At 41.5% G+C, this 26,903-nt stretch overlaps 2 protein-coding genes across 11 annotated transcripts in view; both read left to right on the forward strand.

Annotated features, from left to right (window-relative positions):
• Positions 1-14,409, forward strand: part of ptk2ab (protein tyrosine kinase 2ab) — an 80,827-nt gene extending 66,418 nt beyond the window's left edge. For 9 of the 10 annotated variants that reach the window (XM_053681795.1, XM_053681778.1, XM_053681781.1 and 6 more), the window contains 7 exons: positions 2,050-2,178; positions 4,039-4,101; positions 7,111-7,150; positions 7,427-7,530; positions 11,289-11,444; positions 13,333-13,413; positions 13,588-14,409. In XM_053681795.1, the coding sequence (XP_053537770.1) occupies positions 2,050-2,178; positions 4,039-4,101; positions 7,111-7,150; positions 7,427-7,530; positions 11,289-11,444; positions 13,333-13,413; positions 13,588-13,800 (786 nt within the window). In that variant the 3' untranslated portion in view covers positions 13,801-14,409. The remainder of the gene's footprint in view (positions 1-2,049; positions 2,179-4,038; positions 4,102-7,110; positions 7,151-7,426; positions 7,531-11,288; positions 11,445-13,332; positions 13,414-13,587) is intronic. The other variant, XM_053681792.1, reaches the window with a different exon arrangement.
• A 1,462-nt stretch (positions 14,410-15,871) lies between these two features.
• The window catches only part of ldlrad4b (low density lipoprotein receptor class A domain containing 4b), an 83,850-nt gene continuing 72,818 nt past the window's right edge, over positions 15,872-26,903 (forward strand). Inside the window, exon 1 of the mRNA XM_017472581.3 lies at positions 15,872-16,078. The gene's annotated coding sequence lies outside the window, so the exon portion shown is untranslated. The remainder of the gene's footprint in view (positions 16,079-26,903) is intronic.

Here is a 26,903-nt window from a genome sequence, read left to right on the forward strand (position 1 = left end):
CTCTTGATAATCAGCCATTACCAGTCGTAGACAATGCATTGAAGACGATAAAACGTACTCACAGCTTTACAGAAGTACTTTTTAGAAGTGAAACAAAGCCCAGTCTTCCTCGCTGCAGCTCTCACTAGATCCAAGTTAACTAATGTACTTCATTTAAAAATCACCTTTATAAAGAACGAAACAAGGAGCCTCGGTGCCTGAACATGGTCCCGTGCTCTTTTCATGGTCACAGTGTGAACCTAGGAAACATAAACAGCACTAAATAAAATGTTCCTTGATGCCCGTGATTATGTAATACTAAGTAGGTTGCTCATTTTGCTATCGGTATTGACGAGTACCAAAAAAACATGTACTTATACTCGGTATCAGTGCATCCCTCCCTTCTAGTGTCATACACAATTCTACAGTTATACATTTCTATATAATCAGTGAATATACAGTATCTCACAAAAGTGAGTACACCCCTCACATTTTTGTAAATATTTGATTCTATCTTTTCATGTGACAACACTGAAGAAATGACACTTTGCTACAATGTAAAGTAGTGAGTGTACAGCTTGTGTAACAGTGTAAATTTGCCGTCCCCTCAAAATAACTCAACACACAGCCATTAATGTCTAAACCACTGGCAACAAAAGTGAGTACACCCCTAAGTGAAAATGTCCAGATTGGGCCCAAAGTGTCAATATTTTGTGTAGCCACCGTTATTTTCCATGACGACATCACGGAGCTGGTGGATGTTAGAGAACTTGTGCTCCTCCACCTTCCGTTTGAGGATGCTCCACAGATGTTCAATAGGGTTTAGGTCTGGAGACATGCTTGGCCAGTCCATCACCTTCACCCTCAGCTTCTTTAGCAAGGCAGTGGTCGTCTTGGAGGTGTGTTTGGGGTCGTTATCATGCTGGAATACTGCATACGGATCATGCTCTGCTTCAGTATGTCACAGTACATGTTGGCATTCGTGGTTCCCTCAATGAATAGATGTATGAGTGCTGCCAGCATTGCTGCAGAGGTTGAAGGGGTGGGGGGTCAGACTGTCAGTGCTCAGACCATACGCCGCACACTGCATCAAATTGGTCTGCATGGCTGTCGTCCCAGAAGGAAGCCTCTTTTAAAGATGATGCACAAGCCTTCAAACAGTTTGCTGAAGACAAGCAGACTAAGGACATGGATTACTGGAACCAAGATACACTTATTTGGTTCTGATGATGTAAAGTGTGTGTGGCGGCAACCAGGTGAGGAGTACAAAGACAAGTGTGTCTTGCCTACAGTAAAGCATGGTGGTGGGAGTGTCATGGTCTGGGGCTGCATGAGTGCTGCCGGTACTGGGGAGCTACAGTTCATTGAGGGACCCATGAATACCAACATGTACTGTGACATACTGAAGCAGAGCATGATCCGAAGGGCAGTATTCCAGCATGATAACGACCCCAAACCTCCAAGACGACCACTGCCTTGCTAAAGAAGCTGAGGGTGAAGGTGATGGACTGGCCAAGCATGTCTCCAGACCTAAACCCTATTGAACATCTGTGGGGCATCCTCAAACGGAAGGTGGAGGAGCACAAGGTCTCTAACTTCCACCAGCTCCGTGATGTCGTCATGGAGGAGTGGAAGAGGACTCCAGTGGTAACCTGTGAAGCTCTGGTGAACTCCATGCCCAAGAGGGTTAAGGCAGTGCTGGAAAATAATGGTGGCCACACAAAATATTGACAGTTTGTGCCCAATTTGGACATTTTCACTTAGGGGTGTACTCACTTTTGTTGCCAGTGGTTTAGACATTAATGGCTGTGTGTTGAGTTATTTTGAGGGGACAGTAAATTTACACTGTTACACAAGCTGTACACTCACTACTTTACATTGTAGCAAAGTGTCAATTCTTCAGTGTTGTCACATGAAAAGATAGAATCAAATATTTACAAAAATGTGAGGGGTGTACTCACTTTTGTGAGATACTGTACTATTATGTTATGTAAATAGTAACACAGTTATGTAAAGGAATAGGTTAGTCAATGAAAGCACTCTGTGTGTGCGTGTGTGTTTGTGTATCAGGACGGTGGTGTGCTGAGGGCCGGCATGGGTCAGCTTCTCCCTCCTCACCTGATGGAGGAGCAGCTGATGTTGCAGCAGCAGCAGATGGAGGAGGACCAGCGTTGGCTAGAGCAAGAGGAGCGTTTAATGGTATTCATCTCTTCTCATTTCATTTCGTCTCATCTCGTCTCACTCGCCTCACTTTCCAGCTGTTTGTTACGCCCTCTACCTCTTGTCTACCGTTCTACTTTTTCATTTCCTCTTACCTCCTGTCTGCTTTCAGCTATTTCCTATTTGTTGAGCCACTGAATGATTTCCTCTCTGTCTCCTTGCGCCTTTCTTTTTTTTTTTTCTTTTATAGCCGTTTCTCTTTTGCACTCCTTTCTCTCATCTGCTCTCTTATCCTCCATCCCAACTCTAAATATGTGCAAGAGCTCCCTCTGTCAGCTAAACCGAAGTCTCATCGGTTGTCTTTCGTCGTACGAGTGAACTAAGGGTCAGAGTTATGTTTAACGTTGCAGTACACACTAGTTACTAGCCAAAATATCTGTGTCACTTGTTTTGACATGGGCAAAGAGAAGTGTTTATTCTTTTCCAGTTCAGTCAAGTCCAATTGGAAAATAAAACTATTTGCAAACCATTGCTATTCATGATGAGTGTACTCATGCAGTTGGGATGTTCGACATTTAAGTAAAATACCTCACAGAGAGATTGGTCACACTGGACAAGCGTGTGTGTGTGTGTGTGTGTGTGTGTGTGAAAACGAGAGTGAGCAGGACATGGGGCTCTGGCATGGTGCCAGAGTTATTTTTATGTGACTGTCATTATCTTCAGCCTGTCTCGTAGAACGCCTCATTCTGTTTCCTGTGGCAAGCTAAAAGCAGCTCAGCACTCTGAAATATCCTGGCGAATGTCTTCCACCAGCACACTATACTGCAAAAACGCATTTACATCTTCATGCTGGTTCACGATTGTTCATTAATATTTGGTTACAATTATACACTCGTTATTCGGTTAGCATAATGGTTCAGTTTGGATGTCAGTTGGAGACAGTGTGTACGGTACAGGTGCAGCATTCGGGAATTCCTGAGTAATGAGGGGGTTGTGTTAGCGCCGAGGCGTGAAGCAGCTAAACTCACCCTGACCCGCCACTGATGAAAGTTAAATTGCTGAGGCTAGCAGGGAATTTTCCCCCAGTCTTTTGGCTTTACCCTGCTTCTCTGTAGTGCAAGGAAAAAATGGCTGGCACACGCAAGGGGCACTGAGGTTGGAAGAATCAAGATGAGAGAAGGGAGTGAGAAGGCAAAGAAAGCAGTGTAGAAAGACCCAGAAAGGGAAAGAAGTGTAACAAGGTCGAGACGAAGAGGTCGTAACGAGGGAAAGGTAAACGGGAGAGAGGAGGTGGAGGAGGGAGGAGAGAAGGGGAAGACTTGGCATGGCTAAGTTGAGGCTCGTTCAGTGGGAGTGACTCGATGTGGGTGCATGCATGCCTCACCACAGGAGCTTCCTCTCAGCACATGCCTCTTCTCCGTGAATGGAGTCAAACACTGCTCTGCTCCCAAGACTTGAAACGCAGAAAGGAATACGAAGGAAGAGTCCATAGGATGCAGGTCTTCAAGTCCTGCTTTGGGAAACTGGTATGGCGCTGGGCAGCGATGGGTTTCTAAATATTCTGGAAAGCAGATTGTGCTATAATAGGGTCATTGTCATTGGATGTGACTGATAGCTTTTGTGTGTGCTCTGCTAATTCAAAATGGAGTTTTAAATATAGAACATATGTTGAAAGTTTACTGAAACTATTAAGAGTTTCCATGGCTATATAACAGATGTATATAACGTGTAAATCATGATGTGGTTTGTTTCAGTATTGCAGTCTTTCTTGAGGTTATGCTTAACCTGAGCATGAAAATACTGAATAAGAATGTCGTATTATTTTCTGAAGCTGTGTACTTGATGTCTATCGATGTACTGTTTTCTTCTCTTTCCCTGTCCCTTTTCTTCCTGTCTCAGAAACCAGACTCGAGGAATTCCAGAGGCAGTATAGACCGAGAGGACTGCAGTCTCCAGGGACCAGTGAGTTTCTGTTTTTATGTTTGTTTCCCAGGATGACTTGGTGCAGACAATGGAAATTTCCTCTTTTTTTTTCTTTCTTTTTTTAAAAATTTTAATAATAAACTATTTGCTGTATAATAGTCACATGCATATACACACACACATTCAAGTTCAAGTCAACATGAGTAACCATGTGTAGTCTAATAGTGATACCTTAAAAGAAAAGTTGACATTTTCACCAATTATGCCTTCTTCTTAACAGTAAATAAATCATCTTTTTACATTTATTGCAACACCTCAGCTATGCATGTTACTGCTAATGTCAGTACAGGAAATGTTCAAACTAGTCAGACCTTACTCATAGTGTGTGTGCGTGTGTATTCTTGGACATATTCCCCGTAGAATTGCCCTTGGCTTTATACTAAACAGAAAAAAGAAACATTATATCGGTTGTTTTGATTCTTCTCTCACTGTTCAAAAATGTTACTAGATTATACTGTTTCCAAGCAGCCAAAGGACAATACATATAAATGAAATTGAATCATAGTGTATTATATGTCCCCTCCTGGATTATTGGTTCTTCTATCCGAGCTCAGAATCTTCTGTCGTCCCTGTCTTTTTCTGTGATTAGGAGGATGCACACTGTTGAATAATGAATGATGTTATCTTACAGTCGTCTGGGCTACAAAGCTTTTTACCATGCTTTTTTTTTGTGTGTTTGTTTAAAAGAAGAAAAACGATAGTATGAGATTCCAGTTCCTGTTGCACAAAATGTCAGTCATGATGATCTCCGAGACCGGTGTAAATCTAATCAGATCGTTTGGTTGCTAAATGGGATGTTGTTTGGATAAGGCCTCTGTTCTATAAGATCTACATCTCACCGTGTTCTTCATATAAACGTGGGCCATATGGGACATGTGGTAATTATGTGCTTAATAAGTCAGGCTGTTAACGGTTGACTCATTAGTCAGTAAGTGTGAAACGGAATGATGTGATATAAATGAAGTTAAAAAGGCAAAACAACAGCATGGGAAAAGTGCTTGAGCCATACTTTTGGTCCAAGACTCGGCTTACATCACTTGCTACTATTGTAAATAGATAATATTATGACTTCAGTTAACATTTTGACATGCAGCTGTCAGATGCAGTGTTTCTCAAACCAGTCCTTGGAACGCCAATACGATCCACATTTGTATTCTATCTGTGTGTCGTGTGAGTTGGTATAGAGCACAAATGAGGACTGTACATTGTTTAAATGAGAAACTATAACCCTAAGGTTATAGTTCTAAATACACTCACCACCTTGGAGACGTGATGTTACAGTAAATATGCACTACCGGTCATAAGTTTGGAGACACTCGACTGAAGTGTTTCTCATGATCTTAAAAAGCTTTTGATCTGAAGGTGTATGATTAAATGTTTGAATCGGTGTTGTACACAAAAATATAATTGTGCCAACACGTTCATTTCTTTCTTTAGAAAACTAACATTTTATTTACAAAAAAATAGATTTTTAAACGGATGACTTGGAGAGAAATATTCCAAAAATGATGATGAGTCTTTGTTGATCACATATACATATGCACAGTGAAATTCTTTTCTTCGCATACTTCAGCATGTCAGGAAGTTGGGGTCAGAGTGCAGGGTCAGCCATGATACAGCACCCCTGGAGGAGCAGAGAGGGTTAAGGGCCTTGCTCAAGGGCCCAACAGTGGCAGCTTGGCTGGGGCTTGAACCACCGACCTTCTGATCAGTAACACAGAGACTTAACCACCACGCCACCACTGCCAGAAATCGGTTGAGAAAATCTCACGTTGAAGATGCTAAAATATACATTTATTTTGATTTATTTTGGAGTTTTTTCGCACAACATAATTCCCATAGTTCCACTTGTGTTATTCCAGAGTTTTGATGACTTTATTATTATTCTAAAGTGTGTGTGAACTTTTGACCGGTAGTGTATATGTACCCTGACTTGCGACTTTTTTAGGTTCACATCAAACATCAGTTTTAGAGGAAACATTGTGATCTGAGTGACATGGCATGGTTGTTGGTGCAAGAAGGATCGGGTTGAGTATTTCAGAAACTGCTGATCTGCTGGGATTTTCACACAAGACAGTCACTAGGGTTTACACAGAATGGTGTGCAAAAACAAAAAAAACCCATCAAGTGACTGACAGTTTTGCAGGTGGAAATGACACAGTGGGTATACTGGAACTGAAACAGCTCAAGCTTGGGAACCTGACCAGGCAGTGTTTTTCCCCATGTTCAGCTGGCCAGTTTGGGTGAGCCTGTACTCCCACTGTAGCCTCAGGTTCCTGTTCTTGGCTGACAGAAGTGCAATACAATGTGGTTCTTCTGTTGTTGTAGCTCGTCCACCTCAAGGTTTGATAATGTTGTGTGTTCTGAGATGCTTTTCTGCTCACCGTGTGGTCGTAAAGACTGGTTAGATGAGTTAACGTAGCCTTCCTGTCCGCTCAAACCAGTATAACCATCCTCTTCTGACTTCTCTCATCAACAAGGTGTTTCTGCTTATAGAACTGTTGCTCAATTTATAAAAAATGAAGAAAAACAAAAACCCAACCCCAATCTGCCAGCACTGTCCACTTTTAAATTGCTGCCTGTTTATTAAGGTCACAGAATTCCGGCTTGTTAGTGATATTCACAGTGAGGGGGAAAAAACAAGAGCAGGAGAAAAGACATGCATGTAGAGCCCCACAAACTAATGACCTGTCCACAAGCTTGTCCAAACTTTGCCGTTTGGGTATCATTATGCTTTTCTAATCCAAGCAGAAATACAGTCTGTGTTTTATCATTTCTTATTTAGTCTTCGAATCTCCTTTAACTATGTTCACGTCCTTATGTAGATCATTCTCTAGGGCCGGCAGGTGTGTACGTGTACGTGTGTGTGTGTGTGCATGCATGTCAGATATCTTGGTAACTTCACACCCAAACGACAACACAGATGGTAGTAGAGATGCTACACTTCTTTATGTCTCTGACTGATGGTGTTTTTCTTCCTTTGTGCAGACAGGAAACCAGCACATCTACCAGCCAGTGGGGAAAGCAGGTAAATCTCCAGCTCCATATGCCTCATCCCACCACCCTTCCACACACCACTGAAGCTCATTTCCACTGAGAGCTTCTAGAGAAAACAGTGTTTGTGGTATTATTTTATTTTTTTTCTCTGAGTGTAATTGTTTCCACTTGCTTAGAAGCCTTCAGTCCTAAAAACACACGCACTAGCATGTTCTTAAAGAAGCATCTTACCAGGGCTATAAATATTGGCAGTGGTTTTGGTGCTTTGTGCTTAGTCTCTCTCGTCATATGATGGCATTTCTTTCAGATCATGCTGTTCCTCCTAAGAAGCCTCCTCGGCCTGGAGCCCCGGGTCATGCAGGCAGCACAGCCTGCCTTAACACTGCAGACAGCTACAACGACGGAGTCAAGGTGCAGACACCCTCACCACACACACACACACACACAAATACGGTCCAGCCAAATCAGTCTGTCGCTCAGTGTCATGCAGAATAGTTGTTTTTGTTCAGGGAGTGACTGCTGTGTCTAGGCTCCATAAAAGCTTGTATGTTTGCTAGGCTTTGTTGCTGCTCACCACTGCAATTATGGCATGCACATAAAGTTATCCACTGCTTCTACTTTTAAAAACACAGTCATTTACATACAATTAAAAACACTATTCATTGAAATGGTCTCACTTTGGAAAATTCCCTCAAAAATACAAACAAAGAAAAACCACACACACGTGTTTATTCAACGTGAGTATCCTGGTCAGGGTTGCAGGGGGTCAGGAGGTGGGAATTGGAAGGACTAGGGGGCAGTTTAACATGCCTACCATCATATTTTTGGGAGGTGGGAAGAAACCAGAAGATAACCCAAAGGTTCTTGCTCTTTATATTATAATAACTTTATATAATAGTAACTTTATAATGTATTATACTGCATTAGCATTATAACTTATTATATGGGACATATTATATATATATATATATATGTACAATATAGCATGTTATATTATAACATGTTTGTGGAAGTGTATCATGGCACGAACAAGGGAGATTTCTGAGGACCTCAGAAAAAGAGTTGTTGAGGCTCATCGGGCTGGAAAAGGTTACAAATCCATCTCTAATGAGTTTGAACTCCACCAATCCACATTCAGATAAACTGTGTACAAATGAGAAGCGTTATGTTTGGAGAAAGGAAAACACTGCATTCCAGCATAAAAACCTCATCCCATCTGTGAAACATGGTGGTGGCAGTATCGTGGTTTGGGCCTGTTTTGCTGCATTGTGCCAAGACAGCTTATCATCATTGAAGGAATAATGAATTCTGAATTATACCAGCGATTTGTAAAGGAAAACGTCAGGACATCTGTCCATGAACTGAACCTCAAGAGAAAGTGGGTCATGCAGCAAGACAACGACCCTAAGCACATAAGTCGTTCTACCAAAGAATGGTTAAAGAAGAATAAAGTTTTGTAATGGCTAAATCAAAGTCCCGAACTTAATCCAATAGAAATGTGGAAAGTCCTGAAGCGAGCAGTACATGTGAGGAAACCCACCAACATCTCAGAGTTGAAGCTGTTCGGTACTGAGGAATGGGCTAAAATACCTCCAAACAGATGTGCAGGACTGATCAACAGTTCCCGAAAGGTTTAGTTGCATTTATTGCTGCACAAAGGGGTCACACCAGATACTGAACGCAATGGTTCATATACTTTTGCCACTCACAGATATGTAATATTGGATTATTTTCCTTAATAAATAAATGACCAGGTATAATATTTTTGTCTTATTTGTTTAATTTGGTTCTCTTTATCTACTTTTAGGACTGTCTGATTATGTTTTGGGTCATATTTATGCAGAAAAATAGACAATTCTGAAGGGTTCACAAACTTTTCACCTGTAAATTTGCCAATTAGGACACAGGGTAAGTCTCCAGAAGAACTGTAGCTGGTTCTGCAAGATGCTCGGTAAAAATGACCAGCTAACGTCCTTCTAAAACTGCACAAATTGTACCTCAGACTACTCATTCATTTATATACTTTAAATGAATTGAATGTTTATTTATATACATACTATTCAGTTATTACTGTTTACTGCTTTTAATAATATTTTTATTGTGTAGAAACCTTTCATTTGATCATTTTTGAAGGCATCTTTGCTCTAAAGCATTAAGACTTTTACACAGTACTGTATATAGAGATGTTGAGAAGCAACAGCATTATGGACAGTGTGGAAAAGTTCAACAAGCTTAGTTTTCCCAAGACTCAACTGGATTCACTGACAGTTAGTGTTTGATATATTTAATGGCCCCTCTCTTTTTCTTTCTCTCTCTTGCCGTATCTGTCTCTCCCATCAGCATATGAGGATATGATGTATGTGTATGTATCACCTGTATATTAATCTCTCTGTGTTTCTCTCTCTCTCTGTCTCTCTCTGTCTCTCTCTCTCTCGGTCTCTCTCACTCTCTGCCCCCTGCACTCATTCTGTGCCTCACTGTTTTGCACCTCTAGCCCTGGAGGGTAAGAACACTGAGTGGAGACTCTCTCTCACTCTCTCTCCTTCTCTTACTCTCTCACTGTCTCTTTCTCTCTCTCTCTCTCTCTCTCTCTCTCTCTCCCTCTCTCTCACTCACACTTGCTCTCTCTCACACACTCTCTCTCTCTCGCTCTCTTTCTCTGTCTCACTCTCTCTCTCTCACTCTCTCGCTGTTTCTTCCTCTCTTTCTCTCTCTCTGCACATGTCTCTGTCAACTTTCAGGATATAAGCACACAATTATTTGATATATTTTTTAAAATCCACATTAACCCAAAAATGTCAAAGAAACCACAATGGCTCATTTCTAAAGTTGACAGAGGACGCATGTGTTTGTAGTACAGTATGTGCATTCTGGTGATAGTGGGTTAATTCTCTGGCTGGTCTGAGTGTTTCAGTTGCTTCTTATAACTTATTAATAATCATGGTGGTGTTTTATGGGCGCCATTATAATTTAATCAAACAATTGTAGTCCTTCATGAACGTGTTTCGAACCTGCCTGATGTGTAACTGCTACAAGACACGTTTAGGAACACGCCAGAGATTTACAAGCTTGTTTGAGCAGGAGGCGAGATCTGGGCTGGTATTAATAAAACATCTCACACACACGCACACAGTTTACGACACTTCACCAGGTGTTCGACAAGGGAGTGCACTTTTGTGTTAATAGGGGTTATGAAAAACTTTTTTCTTGGGTGTAAAAAGTGTAAGTGATTTACCTCATGTTAGGAATGAGACGCTCTTGTGTTTACAATACCAGCCCAGATATCATTTCCTAGCACTCAGGCCTTATGGGATTTTAGGGTGTATATATAAGCCGGATTTACACTGTATGAATTTGGGGGGTGGCACATTGTTAAAGATTCTTTGGTCCTGAATTGAGATAGAAGGATTTAAAACGCATATAGCGAGTGCTCACCCAACGGCCGATCGAGTGCTATCACGACCAAAGCAGCAGATGACAGATTTCTTGGAAGTGTGAAAAACATTTGGATTAAAAATCAATATTGTGTGAGCGCTGCTACAACACTCTTCGAACACTTTCCTCTAGGAGGATGACTTAGGATTACCTGCAACCTATGTAGCAGCTACAAATACGGTACTGGTAAAGGAAACATTTCTGGACTCAAGAATATCCTCCTTACTTCAGTCTCAGTTTGAAAAATGTTTCCGTTCATGCATGTGACAGGATCGCTCTGATTGATGGCATAAGCAGAACACAGTCGTTTGCTTTAAACACAGATCTATCATCAGAGCATCTTCCTTGTACAATGTGACTTGGAGAACATGTTCTCGCACTGTCTGTTTATAGAATTCTCTGCAGATCATCTCATACAGTGTGTCAAGTAAAAATCTTAAAAGACAGCTGGAGTAGAACAGCGTAAAACCGGCTTTACTCATTCTTTCCCATTTAGATCTCGTACAGTGCTAATCTTCATGTCAGTGGTAATTAAACATCTAACTCTACTAAAGTAGTGAGCTGCGAAACACTGCCTCCTGTCGCTGAAAAGCTGAAATTACAGTGTATTACTTGTGTGTAAACTACTGTATTTACAGATAACACCAAATCAAATGATTGCCATTGGTAATAATGCTGTTTTGGCTGTATTTGCCTGTTGTGTCCTATAATAGTTATCCTTTGTCTTCATTCAGATCCAGCCTCAGGAGATAAGCCCTCCCCCTACAGCTAATCTGGACCGTTCGAATGACAAAGTCTATGAGAATGTGACGGCGTTGGTGAAGGCCGTGATCGAGATGTCGAGTAAAATTCAGCCTGCTCCTCCAGAGGAATATGTGCCGATGGTGAAGGTATGATGTGTGTGAAGTAACACTCGGTCCGCAGCGCAGCGCCACTCTCTCAACCCAGGATGCACTTTGTGATATGCTGGATTGAGAAACTGTGAAATAAGCATTAAAAATTCATCAAAAGTAATGAAAGGCACCGCCTGTAACAGAATGTCACCCGCGCATATTCTGATTATTATCTCTACTACTGTAATTACTGGCGCATTTATTCAAGCAAACAGAAACCAGTACGCTAAAGAGAAATTTCTCATCAGAGCGGGACATCTCTCTCTCTCTCTCTCTCTCTCTCTCTCTCTCTGAGAGCGGGATTTGAGCAAGCTTTGTTTGACCGGTGAGCAGTACATGAGCGGGGCGGTCACTCGGGTCGTGAGCGATTGAGCGGAATATCGAGCAGAGTGCCGCACTGCTCCGCTCCGCTCCCATGCTCTGGCCGTACAGGGTTTTTCAGAGGTTTTTTTTGGGGGGTAAATGTTTGATTTTGCTTCAGCTTTTTTTTTTCTTCAAAAAATTCTGAGGCAATTGATGGCTTTTTTTTGTTTTGTTTTTTTGGCAGAAAACTACTCGAATCGGCAAAATTGCAACTGCGAAATTGTCTTGCACGGTCTTTCACAGTGATCTTTGTAGGTAAATGAGACCTTTTAGCTGTACTCGTGTTCAACACGTGAATTCGAAGAGGGCTTCGGCTGAATGCTCAGCGTGATGATGTCACATGTCACGTCTTGGCCCAAATCTGCCAATAATCTGTGGTAATTTTGAAAAAACGCAAGCGCCACTGAATATTGCAGAGTTTTCATTTTGCTATTGCAAAATCCTGGAGGGGCTGAACATTGCATTTAATATATATATATATATATATATATATATATATATATATATATATATATATATAACATCTATATTGACAGCAAAAAAGGGCTTCAGTATTTATTACACTTGTTGCTGTTTACTGTATTTTAAGTTCATTTTAACGGCACTTTAGCTCATTTTTCACTTCAATCACTTCAGTTATTTTTTATTGTTGCAGGCATTTAGTCTCTTAATTGCATTTGTATTTACATTTACATGTATTCCTTTAGCAGACGCTTTTAAAAGCGACTTACAAATGAGGAAATACAAGCAAAGCGATAAATCAAGTGGAGACCAATACAAGTAGTGCTACTATACAAGACTTATAATTGAGTTCTAGAAAAGCAAAGTGCACTGATTAGAGGTGTAGGATCCAGAGTAAGGTGTTTTTATTTAATTTTATTATTATTATTATTTTTTATATAAGGGTTAGTTATGTGCTCTTGGAAGAGGTGGGTCTTTAGCTGTTTTTTGAAGGTAGTGACAGATTCTGCGGTCTGGATTGAGGTTGGAAGTTCATTCCACCACTGATGGACAGTTAGTGTGAAGGTTCTGGAAAGGGATCTTGAGCCACGCTGAGCAGGCAATAATAAGCGTCGGTCATTAATCGTTCGCAGATTGCGTGAGGGGACATAAGCCTTCAGGAGAGTGTTGAGATTAGGCGGGTGCTGTTCCAGACAACATCTTGTACATGAGCATCAAGGCCTTGAATTTGATGCGGACAGCTACAGGAAGCTAGTGGAGGGATATGAAGAGGGGTGTGGAATGGGTTCTTTTGTGCTGGGTGAAGACGAGCCCAAGAGAATTGATTGCCAGGGTATTAGTTTCTCTAATAGTACAGAGAATGAAAAAGTCATGATGTGAAAGAAGTGACTCAGTTTTTCTTTTCCTTCTGGAATCTGTGAATGGAAGTGTTGAAATGTCAGGGGGAATTATGAACAATTATGAAAATTACGCAAAATACACTTTTGTACATAATTGTTTTGTGGTTCATGCCACACTTCATGACCTTTCATGAAAATGATCGTGCTGAACTGTTTTTCAGGATGTAGGTTTAGCGCTGAGGAATCTCCTAGCCACAGTGGATGAGACGATTCCCTTGCTGCCGGCTCACACACACCGAGAGGTACAGCATATCGATTTATAGTTTGATTACACAGACACAATATGGCTCTGATTCACACAGGATGTACGTGTGTATGTATTTTATAATGAGTACGCAAATATCGATTGTCATGTTACAGCTTATAATCTAGCACAAACAGTATCATCTGAGTAAATGCCGGTTTTACGCCTTTAGGTCGAGATGGCTCAGAAGCTGCTGAACTCTGACCTGGCGGAGCTGATCAATAAGATGAAGCTTGCGCAACAGTACGTGATGACGAGCCTGCAGCAGGACTACAAGAAGCAGATGTTGACGGCTGCCCACGCGCTCGCCGTTGATGCCAAGAACCTGCTGGACGTCATCGACCAGGCTAGGCTGAAGATGTTGGGCCAGGCAAGGCCACACTAGAGACATTTGAGCCTCACTACTCACCAGCACAGAACTACTAAACTAGCACACAGACAGGATGCTCCTAACACTCCACGTTCTCACTCCAGCCTGTCTGCCAGGAGCACAGCAGGGTTTTTATATATATATATATATATATATATATATATATATATATATATATATATATATATATATATATATATAAAGGAGTGGCGCTTCTAATCAGGAGCTTTCATAGTGGGATCTGCATTGGGACTGCTGTATTATACTAACATACTAGGAGTAGATCTGGATTAATGACGAGCCACTGGAACGGAAACGCCGTGTCGTCGTATCGGTCTCTGGAGAACAGAAGACGTCCTCACACTGTATTTACCAGTTCTGTATCTCATTGGCGAGCCTCTGCTCCACAGCTACACTTAACAAAATGGAGAACCAGCTCGACAGGGCCTCTGTGAACATGCACCAGTGTTTGATAAACTGTAAAGATCTAATCCAGTGTGTTTTGTCTGGATGTGGAGCAAAGGCCTTATGTGCCTCTCCACAACTCTGAAGGAGAGGGTTGTATATTTTGGCCATGTGCCATCTAGGATTTAAATAAAGTTATGTCTGAAACAAAAGTAACAATAGAGTGAATGCCTCTGCTTAATCTTATGGGTATAAAACGTCTTTGCTGAAACTTTTTTCCACCCCATGAAAGGCCCTGCTGTCAGTCAGAGTGACTCAGAGACATCGAATACATTCACTAATGGGGGGAAAAAATTCTCATAACCGAACACATACCACAAAACACAATTTGCCATATAATTCTCCCAGAGAATTGTTAATGTTTCTTTTTTTTTTACAAAACGATCTCTGCATCTGAATAAATACAGCCTTACAGCATCATAAATACTGATAGAGGTCTGTCTGGTCTGTGGTCATTTTATGGATTAGGTTCCTACTCAGTAACACTGCCGGTCTTTATTTTCTTCTCTCTCTGCTGTCGCATCATTAATGTAGAGTCAATCAAAGATCTTAAGATTTTACAGGGCTTATGGGTATCTGTAAACCTATAACTATCAATTTTGCAGATGTTATGCAAAAGAAGATTTTGTGTTTGACATATTTCACAGTTGGATTCTTCATTCATTCATCTTCACTAACCACTTTATCCTGGTCAGGGGTCTTGGTGGACCCAGAGCTTGCATTGGACCTCCAGGGTTGTGGGATTGAATTCAATTCAATTTTATTTGTATAGCGCGTTTAACAATTGTCTCAAAGCAGCTTTACAGAAATATATAAACACAGGAAACAGATTTTAAGTGTGTGAATTTATCCCTATTGAGCAAGCCGGTGGCGACGGTGGCAAGAAAACACTCCCTAAGATGATATGAGGAAGAAACCTTGCGAGGAACCAGACTCAGAAGGGAACCCATCCTCATCTGGGTAACAAACAAATCCCACCTCCGCCCTGTGTACGTGGAGTTGTATGCGTTTTCACCCCGGTTTCCTCCAGGCACTCCGGTTTCCTCCCCCTCCTTCCTCCAAACACATGCATTATTAGGCTGATTGGCATTTCCAAATTGTCCGGAGTGTGTGAATGCGATTGTACCCTGCGATGCGTTCACACCCTGTCGCCTTGTGCCCTGACTTCCCTGTGGGACAGACTCCAAGCTCCTCTGCCACCCTGTGCTGATCAGCGCTATGAAAAATGGATAAATGGGTACATCCCTGTCTATACAACAACACCAAAAAAAAATCAATAACACCTGCTTGTGTTTCACTAGAGGGCGCCATGTAGCACCTTTTCACGTTTAATGAGTGGACAAAAACAAAACAAAAAATCATATCGAAATACTTAAGCATTCCCTCATTTTTATCATAGAAAGGGAACAGTGGTTACCAAGGTGACAAGACAAAGTGTGTTTGTTGGTTGTTTACAGTGTGTGAACCGGATTGTAACTCATTTATCACGGGGTTTTTTTTAAAAAAATTTATTAAACATAATACACAAACTGTAGCGCACTTTGTGAAGTTGGAGAGGAGAAGTTTGCAGGCTCGGTGGCGCTGAAGGCGCGGCTGTGTGTGTGTGTGTGTGTTGGAGGGGGGAGGACTTTTACTGTGAAGCGCTGTGGGCAGTGCGCATGGCTGTGGCTCATGGCGCGGTGCCCGCTGTTTCTCTCCGGCGCTGTGCGGAGCGGCTGCACTCAAATCAGGTCATCAGCAGCGGATCAACACGAGCTACCGGCGCACACACACACCTACCCACCCCTCTTTCCGCGCACGCACCGATGCGACGTGTCCTGATAAAGCGGTAAGTGAGCGCCGCTTCTCTGTGTGTTGTATCTGAGAGCGCATCAGTGTTCAGGTGATCCGGAGGCGGTGTGAATCCTCGAAGCTGGAAAGTTGGACCGTCTGCGTCTCTAACCGTTAGACAGCCGGAATGCTACGCGCTATCGATGTTCAGCCTGGAGTCTAGACACCGTCCAGCAGCTCTCTCTCTCTCTCTCTCTCTCTCTCTCTCTCTCTCTCTCTCTCTCTCTCTCTCTCTGTGTCTGTCTGTCTGACAGGACGCGTAGCTAGCTTTAGCAAGCCGACTTCAGTTCTTTCAATCCCTCATGTCGAGGCAGTTTGTGAGCGTTAGCTAGCTGTTTTCTATCTTAAAACGCGGCAGAAGAAAGCTGAACTAGCCGGCTAATCTTAACTTTAAACGAGTCTGAACAGCTAGCACAGGGGGTTTCTTATTTTTATTTATTTATTTATTTATTTAAACCCACCTTCTCTTATTTCTGTCCAGGTGTCATAGTTATACCGCTAGCACCCAGTCACAATGTTTTCTCTTTCTTTTATTATTATATTTGTTCCAAACCCCTGCAGGAGGTCGCTATGTTGAAGTAAGTTGCAGTGAGCTACAGTAGCTAACAGCTAAGCTGTACCAGCCGGCTCTGTTTATTATTGTATGATGCAGGAGGCATGGCTACAGAAATATCAAACTTGGCTAGGAGACCGAGCTGTTAGTGATGATTACTGGTCTGCTGGGTTACCTGCCGGTATTTGATGGTAACTTGAGGTGTGTGTTCTTGCCGTTGAACAAGAACATGTCTGCGTTTCTGTGTGGATTAAAGTGTAAGTGTAGATGTAACGCTTGGTGTTCGAGAGCAGTGTGAAGTCTCCCTCACTAGCGGTTACAAGTAGCTATTAGTGGCGGTTATATTCGAGACGACTGCTTCCCGTTCCAGCCGTGGCGCCTGAGGAGTGTGTGTGTGTGTTTGTTTCCCCCGATACTGTTTAGTGTTTTCACTGCTCCCACACACTTGAACAAACTCCTCAGCTAATTCCTAATCCCTCAGAGAGTTCAAACGGCGCTTAAACATGCATTACAGGGCCACTGGAGGAGCAGGAAACACTGCCCCAGGCTAGAGCACTGAATGAGCAGCTCAATAAGGTGTGTTAATGCTAGGAAAATGGGGAAACTGCAGTGCAGTGCTTCGACCACACACACACACACACACACACACGCACACACACAGTAGACAAATGCACCTTTACCCAGACAAACCTAATAGGTAATAAAGCACTAGGTTTCTTTTCACATGTCTGCACCGTTGATATTTGCTTAGAGGTTGGTGGCTTGGTGTTTCTTCTAATCCAGTATGAATTGTGTTAGAGATTAGCGCGCTACACAGGTTAACAGATTTTTCTATTATAATTTAAATGCTGAATTCCCAACTGAAAGCGCTTCCGATTTTGAGCACACAGCCCTTCTGTCTGACTCTTGGCTCATGCTGCCACATAATGTCTGAAGCCTTCAATTGTCCTCTCATTACTGCATTTAGTCTCTCTTTCTGACTGCACTGCATATCTGAGACTCAGTGTGAGTCTAGTGTGTGTGTGTGTGTGTGTGTGGACTGGTGTGGAAGTCTGCCAGCTCCGTCTCTCCAAACTTGGACCGAGTGCATTGCCTGGGGCTGTCGTGACCAGAGTTCTCCATGGCTGCAGACACACTCGCTGTGCCCTTTCCTGTGCACTGCAGGCACTGGCCTACTTGCGCTGCACAGACATGGACATGTCGGCTACTGCCAGACAGAACGGAACAGTGCTCTCCTTTTACAAGCTGCCGCTTTGGCCTGAGGTGCATGTACTACACCACCTGCTGTCTGCTTATATCAGCTCTGAAGTTTACCTACAGTCTGAATAGTTTGAATGGTTCGGATGCTTTGTTTAATTTGCATGTCGAGACAGCTTGTCGGAGGAGTCGTTATGAAATAGCATCTAAAGGAAGCCTTCGGAGAGGATTTTGAAACACGGTTTATTCAGGCTGCACGTTTCCGAAGGGAAGGAGTCTGCTTTAGACCTCTGTACGTCTTTTTTTGGCTTTGGAGTAAATTGTGTTGACGGGAACTCGAGCTTAGTATCGCGCTGTGTTCAACGTAGGGGAAGGAGTTTCCTCCTTTGGTGTAATTGTTTGATTGCTGATGTTTGTTTAGGTGTCTGGCTGCCTAGCAACTGGTTTCACGGGTAGAACGGAACTCTGTCGTAGCCTAGTTTGAACATAATATCTACTATGTTTGAGTTTACAGCTGACTCAAAAGCAACAAACAGTTGCACCAAGAGACATAGCTTTAAATTAAATCTGACACCCTTTAGTATGCGCAATATTAACTACTCAATCACTTTGTTCAAAGTGAACATGTTTTGTTTCATTTTTATTTATGACGATGATCGTATAATGATTTGTTTATTTTTGTGGCTGAAAAGCATGACTTAAAACCCACAGCGTTTGGATTAAACTCTCATACAAAAATCACATGGCAATATAATAAAGTATAAATACAATGAAATCAATCCTAACAAGAACAGCAACAAATAATACAATAATGTCTCTGTTTATGTAAACATTTCCATGTCGAAAAAAAAAATCTTTCCAATTACATTTTTTTTCTATTTGTTATAGGATCAGCTTGAATTTGTTCTTTTTCTTTTTTTCTTTTTTCCTCCGATATCAAATCCACCATTTTTTTTTTATTATTTTTTTTTTTTTGCTGGGATCAGCCCCTCACCGATCCTGGGTATCAGATCACGTACAGGATGGACTACATGTAGGTTGTTTTTCAGTTAGGCAGTGTAACAAGCACTTTTGTAATAGTGCTAACTGTCTTGGGTCAAACTGAAGCTCGTTGGCAAAGTGCGTCACAAAATATTTAAACACTGTAGCGTTACACTTTGTTCTATCATTCAGCGTATTGAAGTGCAGATTAAATTTGTGGTCATTTTATGTTTCAAGTCACGTCAAATGGGCTTTTGTCGTCCCTATATATAAATCGCTGGTATACTTAGGAACAACGTGTCCTTTTTCCAGGAACATGGTGTAACAGCACGGTGGCCAAGACTTGTGAGACAAGTGTGAGACAATAAGTATACAGAACAATACGTACACTTTCGGTGCTATGATTGAAGTCACAACTTTATTATAAAGTGCAGTCTGTTTGGACGTTGTTCAAATGATTAACTCGAGACACCGGCTTTGCTTGAAACGAATTTTACGCTGAGGGAAATAAACGCGTTCGCCGTCTCCCTGCGTCTCCATCATGGATGTGGTGTTTCCTGTTTGTGTTGAATTGTGTTCCTGTTTGCCTGGTGATGGTGAAATAATATATAATATGCCACGTTTTGCTCTACAATGTTACGCATTACAAGTTAGTCCTAGTTTTAAACACTAGGGCCAGCTTTACGCCCTGAACTGTGTTGAACTGCTGCGGCGGCCAATGAAGAAAAACACATGATAAGCTGTAATTCCAGCCTTCTTTATTTATATAGCAACAATGAAAACAAAAGTAAGAAAACAACAGCAGGAAAGCAGTAATACTTGTGAATGTTAACACTTGTCCTGTAGTATCTTGTGTGAACTCTTCTTGAAACCACCGCCTCTTAATGTTGTGGGAATTCGGGCACATTGTCTCCCGAGCTGCTCTGTGGGGTAAAGGTCAAGAGCAGGCCACCCGATCTTGAATGCTCATCTGTCTGCTGAAATCTTGCTGCTTTTTAGGACACAATGGTGTGAATGCTTAAGTAGTCCAGAGTGACTGGCAAAGCCGGCATACGTCATTTCCATCTGCAGCGTTCCAGCGCCACTGGGACTTGCTTCTCATGACATTTGAGGCACTATGGAATGCACAGGAAGCTGAATAAGTGTGGCCTTTTTTATCCGCAGTGACCTAAGCTTGGAAATCAGGGCTTTTTAAAGGTGACCTGATTAGGTCTTGTTCCACCTGGACTTCATTAGGCAAAAGTGCACGACGTCTTTTTGTATGACTGGCAAGTTGCAGTGTGTCGCTGTACAAGCTGAGAAAACACAATGACGACTTTTATAAACGGACAAAATATACAACTGGTGCTTATTACATAAGAGACTTTATTACATAAGATTTTTATTCAGCACAGTGGAATATGCAATAGAGTGCATTGCATTGACTCTGCTTGTTGCAGTGTTGCCAGTTTCATTTTGCCACCAGATTTGGTGGCATTTTAGACCAAATTAAATGACGTTATTTCGAAAACTTTTTTTATTTTTTATTAAAGCAGACGTTAGTGACTCACATCACAAGAGCTGGTTATGAGTTGGGAGAGCAGGTCTAGTCGACTCACCACCAGTGTAAGTTAAAGTAAAGCTTGACTGAGTTGCGCTTGCACGAGCTTGAGTTCATAACGCCCTATCACTGATCACCATTTTTCCCCAAACGGCCAATCACTGTCCACCGTTTTTCCCAACACGCCCAATCACTGACCACCGTTTTTCCCATAATGCCCAATCACTGACCACCGTTTTTCCCATAATGCCCAATCACTGACCACCGTTTTTCCCATAATGCCCAATCACTGACCACCATTTTTCCCAACATGCCCAATCACTGACCACTGTTTTTTCCTAACACGCCCAATCACTGACCACTGTTTTTTCCCCAACAACCAATCACTGACCACTGTTTTTTCCCCAACAACCAATCACTGACCACTGTTTTTTTCCCCAACAACCAATCACTGACCACTGTTTTTTCCTAACACGCCCAATCACTGACCACTGTTTTTTCCCCAACAACCAATCACTGACCACTGTTTTTTCCCCAACAACCAGTCACTGACCACTGTTTTTTTCCCCAACAACCAATCACTGACCACTTGTTTTTTCCCCAACAACCAATCACTGACCACTGGTTTTTTCCCCAACAACCAATCACTGACCACTGGTTTTTTCCCCAACAACCAATCACTGACCACTGTTTTTTTTCCCCAACAACCAATCACTGACCACTGGTTTTTCTCAAATGGCCAATCACTGACCACCATTGTTTGCCCCACCCACGCACTTCTTTTCTTATTCTTTGTTTGAAACCCTCTTCTTGATTATATTTACACAGGTTATTCAGTCTGTAACTTACCTTCGTGTTAATTACCCAACTACGTTTTACCACCGCTTCATTTTCCCAGCATTATTCATAGAAGTTGTAGTACTTTATACTAAATACATAAATAGTTTGTTTTTGGTGGCCTGACCAAAGACAAATCCTTTCTATGAGAAACTAGTTAAAATGGATTATTTTCCATTTGAATAAAACTATTTCATATTCTTTGTTTAACATGGTTTTTATATGCAAATGATCATGACAGTTCGTTGAATAAGAATACATTTTTTGAGCAGGCGTTAGCTTCTTTCCTTTGAGCAGAGTGAACACTGGGTGGCTGCTGAAAAGAAAGAACTTCCCCAGACGGAGGAGTAGGTGTGTGTTGCCGTGAGGAGATCATCATGTGCCGCCAGGTTAATCTGCCTTTTTGTGGCAGCTGACTGATATGAGCATGGCGCTGAGCCAAGTGTAACAGTGTACTGTGATGGCACGTGGAGCGTGGTGTCAGAAATATGATCGATCTGCTGGGGGGTGAACAGGCTTGCAAAGGTTAGCCGCACATCACCGTCACTGTCTCTATAAAACACGCACCATAAAAGACTTCACAGCTGAATGATTCACTGTCGAATGTTTGACTTCTGATTCAAATTCTCTTTGCATGCTCACACACGCTACCTGTCTGTCCACAGCTGTTGGTTATTTAGTCTGCGGCGGCGGATGGCTGAATAGATAAGCGTGATAGGGTTTATGGCTCAGCTACCTTGTGTGACTTTCTAGCAACTGTACAAAAGGAAAGAGCTTTTTAGAGGGGGGGGGTCGGGTTGTGATTATATTGAGCCTTATGTTGATGGCTTGATACTTGAGACACAGCCCATAGGGCAGATTAGCTTCCAGTCTTTGCACTTGGCATGAGTTGGAGCTCTGCTGAGATGGCTGCCCACTCCCGACTGGAACACTCGCTGCTAATAGGGAGGAGCTTCCTGTCTCGCAGAGATCCGTCTGCCCGCCTGACATCACGTGCCAAGCCGCCTGTCTCGTCGCCTGGAATGTCATCACACCTTGGGTGCAGAAAATGTCAGGGGGATCCTGTGAGAGACCTCCTGGTACTACTACTATGATGTCTGGACTTGAACCCCCACCCAGATACTGACCTTGACAATTTTTTTGAAAAAAATTTGGTGTATTGGAGTAATGTAACCTTACATAATACTAAAGAACAAAACCAAAGCTGAAGTTGAGAATATGCAAATTCGCATCATCAATCTTAAGTTTGTATGAGCACCTCTGGGAGGCCGGTGGCAAAATTCAGGGTGTGTGTGTTGGTGCATTAACAGTGTTGGTAATTAAATTTGAAGCTGATGTAGCAGTGTGAAACACAAGATCTTAAGCTTCTAGGCCTTCTCCTGTCTACTGATCGTCATAGCGACTGAGAGAGGCAGTCCATATGGCAGAGCAGGGATAAGGCCCCTATTCCTGTTCCTTCATACGTTGACAGATGGAGACTCACTGGGCCCTGAACAGGGTTCTAATCCTAATCCTGGCAGCGTTGGAACTGAGGCACCCTTGGACTGTACGCTTGCTCTGAACTGTACAGGATTACTGCATCATATGTTTGTTCATTAATGAACATCCTGTCCAATGTTCTGTAGTAGTTATGTACATACAGTACAGATGGGCTTGGGTCCACCACTGCGAATCTTCAGCTACATTATTGTTTTTATAGTAATAACTTACACAGGGACTTGTATAGCAGACGCTCCACAATAAACAGATTAAAAACATTTTTTTTTTTTTTTTTAAAGAGTCTTCAGTGTTTTCTTCGCAAAGAAAATTCTTTTCTTCTCATACCTCAGCATGTGAGGAAGCTGGGGTCAGAGCGCAGGGTCAGCCATGATACAGCGCCCCTGGAGCAGAGAGGGTTAAGGGCCTTGCTCAAGGGCCCAACAGTGGCAGCTTAGCAGTGCCGGGGCTTTAACCCCCGACCTTCCGATCAGTAACCCAGAGCCTTAACCGCTAAAGTCCCCCAATAGGACTTTAGGACTGTGCTTTGATGAGCTACATTTTTTTTTGTCTAGCTAACTTCAAGAGAGTAGGGGGAAAAAAGAGAGGTTGTTGAGGTTTATAGCTGCTGTAGTAAGTGAAACAACTTAAATGTAACTATGGACTGAAATGTCTAGCGTGTCATTGTACCCATGGGTAAATTGCTGTGGTGCAAATCACTACGGTACATGCTGTTATAGGAAAGTAATCAACTTCAGGGTGGAAACTTTGTGTCGGTCGGCAGCACACCAAGTTGTCATTCCTGTAAAAGTATGCTAGCTTGTGTTCCTCATTCCTACTTACCAGGCTAGGCTTTCTATATGAACATTTTGTCCTAATAATGCAAACGGTGAGATGTGATACAGGCTGAACTGGCTGCTTTTGTGATTAGCATTAATGATGCACATTTTGGACAGGAATACTATTCTAAAAAGATGACAAATTTACTATTCAAATTATTTCTGTAGTATTCAGATGTATGGAATATTACGTACGGGTGAGACCGTGTCTGGTTTATGAGCGTTATTTCTAATCGAACAAGCTTTGCCATTTCGGACCAGTTAAACAACGCTCGCTTTTATTTTGCTTTCTGTCGTGCAGTCTCCATTCGAACATAATGATGTAACATCAGAACCTGCAGACCTGCCAGCAGCTGGAAAATATGTTCCCTCATCCAAACATTTCTGAATGTTCCCTGTGTCAAAACTATGGTTGAAAAGGTTGGACAAGTTTCCTCATAATAGTCTGTAAGGTTTTGCCGGATGTCATCATCATTAGGAACCATTTGGGAGCTGTGTGAATCCCAAGCCAAGAGGAAAGTCATAGAAAAGTTATATGGTTTGCAGAAAGGTCTTATATTCTACTTTTCATCATTTCACTGCGTTGTATTAAGTACGTCTTCAACCCACATCCCTGTTTACAGAATGGAAATGATTTTTTTGTTGGAATAATTGCACATTCGAAATGTTTTGGAACTCATACGACCGTTCCCAAAGTCAGTATAAAAGTCCTTTTTACTGTTCCCCCCAACAGAGCCCGAGGATATGTGTCTAAGTTTAGTTTTTGTCTTTCTCAGGTAGCACTTTTTATTTGATGGTCCAAATGTAGACATGCTGTTAAAACCAACGTGTCACAAATATCAATATTTGTGCTTCTTGGTGTTGATTGTTTGTGGACTATCCCTAGTCTTATCTCACGTTCACGTCGGTTTGTACATTTTCCAGACCTGTCGTTGAAAGATGGCTAAATCAGTTGTGCTTTGACACTAGAGGTTACTCGGAAGCAGACGGAGACTAGCTTGTTCAGACGCTCTCAGACCGGTTGTTTTGGTCCACACCCGAGTGCGAGTGCAGTGTTCTCATGAACGCAGACGATGTGCAGTGGAGGAGAAAACCCGAAAAGATGAAATACTGCACTCGTGACCTCTCTTGGGCTGCAGCTTATGATTATTTTCATAATCGATTAGTTGGCCGATTTTTTATTTTTTTTTTTTAATAATTTTTCCGGTTCGTCGATTAATCGGATTGGAGGGGGGGAACTTTCAGTGCCTTTTTTTTTCATTTATTTAAAATAAAATCCACAAACTGAGTGTTACAAATGTAAACTTCAGTCTAAAACTTTACACACCTGTTTATCCAGTTATATAAAACTGAAAAGAACCCAATACACACACACACCTATGTGTGTGTGTGTGTGTGTGTATATATATATATATATATATATATATATATATATATATATATATATATATATATATATATATATATATATATATATATATATAAAATAAACTAAGTATATGGACAGTAAACTTAAGAAAGTCATTGTCGGTGACTCTGGGAGTCTGCTAAAGCTAGCGGCGTCGCATTACGTGTGTATGACCTCATGCTCCGTCGACTAGGAAGCGGCTTATACTTCCGGTTAGTAAAAAAAATACTGCTAGAGTTCCTTTTCAGATGATATTACCTTTCTAAAATTCACACACTAGACAGTAGAGTACATAGTACATAGTGTAAGTGCATAGTACGTCATTAGTATTTACTCTCCGATGCATGTTTTCGGAACAAAAGTAACGTAGGGAGTAAACACACCCCGTGCCGTGCACAGCCCGCTAATCGATAATGAGATTCATTGACACCGATTTCAATAATCGATTATTATCGATTTTATCGATTAGTTGTTGCAGCTCTAGACATCTCCCTTAGCTAGTGAGTAGCTCATTCACAGGTAGTGTACTATAAGTTTTGTACAGCTACAAAAATAGATATTTTAATAGTCAATTATTATTTAAATTAATCAGCAAATGAAGGAATTGTCTGAAACCTTGTTTGTAAATGATGGTTTTAACAAGTATCATTCAGGGTTTTTTTTTTGATGTTTGTTTGATTGTTTTGTCAATAATATAAATATATGGAAATAAATTGTATGTAAAAGCAAACTTGTGAGAACTTTAAACAACTGAAAATTGAACATCTTGTTACCTAATCATTTATTCCCTGTTCCTAAAACCAATAACCAGTTTAAATCACATTACAAATAAGGAATTTGATAAGGAATTGATTTGAAATGAAAACACAAGATGCATGAAATTTGTGGGTTTTAATAACTGCCTTAATAGTGTTGGGCGTAATCAGTTTGTGTGTGTAGTATTACTGTAACAGCACTGATCCTGCCTCTAGCAGTTTCATTATGGTATCACGTTTAAAATTACGCAGGAATCGACAACATCGCTTATTAAGACGGATCGTTACTGCCCTACTATTTTGTACGTCGGTGTGTGGGTTTTAAAGGTCGCCCTTGTGTATAACCGTGCACAAGTGGCTGAAACTTTCAGTTACTAAATTGCATTAGCCATTATTCAGACTAATGAAGTCACGTCTGCTCTCAGTTTCTAGCTTTAGGTTAGGAGCATACTTTATAGCACGCATGCTAACTAATTTTGTAATCAAATATGTGCTGATAATACTAGATGGTATTTCTATTAGGATGTACGCTGTAGTGTACCACAACACAGCTTTCATTATAACAGTACGAGTTATTTCATTATTTAGATGACGTTCAACCCCTCAAATGTATTATTATTATTATTATTATTATTATTATTATTATTGTTATTGTTGTTGTTGTTGTTGTTGTTGTTTCTTGCTCATTTGTTTCATTCATTTCAGACATGTCACAGTGTTACAGGTACAGTTCAGTAACAGTGTAAGTGGCTAGCATCAAAGAGGGCGGGGAGCACTGGACAGTCAAAACGTTGCAGTGGTGTTGTCTGGAACGTGAGCAACCTAATAACTACAGAAAGTTCCTTTCAAACCAGTCCTCATCAGTTTAATATTCTCTCAATACGTCAAGGATCAGCCAGTTGAATAGGACAAATGCTGCCGCCTTAACTTAACCTAACCTTGCAAGCCAGATGTCTTGTTTTCTGTACAGAGTCTGGTACATTTTCTCACTAAACCTGTCTACCGTTCCAAAAAGAGGCTTGTCCAACCACAGAGCTTGAACAGAACACTGTTTCCTTTATTTATACAGTTGGTCTCGCTGAGCTCAAGATCACGGTTTTTTTTTTTTTTTTTTTTTTTTTTTTTTTTTTAACATTTCTTTTTGAAGAGAGACCTGTTATACAAGAACAAGAGAGAAAATCAACAGACGCAGACACAACACAAGCATGTTTCATCATACGCTGTACATGGACAAGCG

Source organism: Ictalurus punctatus, chromosome 1 (genome assembly GCF_001660625.3).
Source record: "Ictalurus punctatus breed USDA103 chromosome 1, Coco_2.0, whole genome shotgun sequence".
Lineage (NCBI taxonomy): Eukaryota > Metazoa > Chordata > Actinopteri > Siluriformes > Ictaluridae > Ictalurus > Ictalurus punctatus.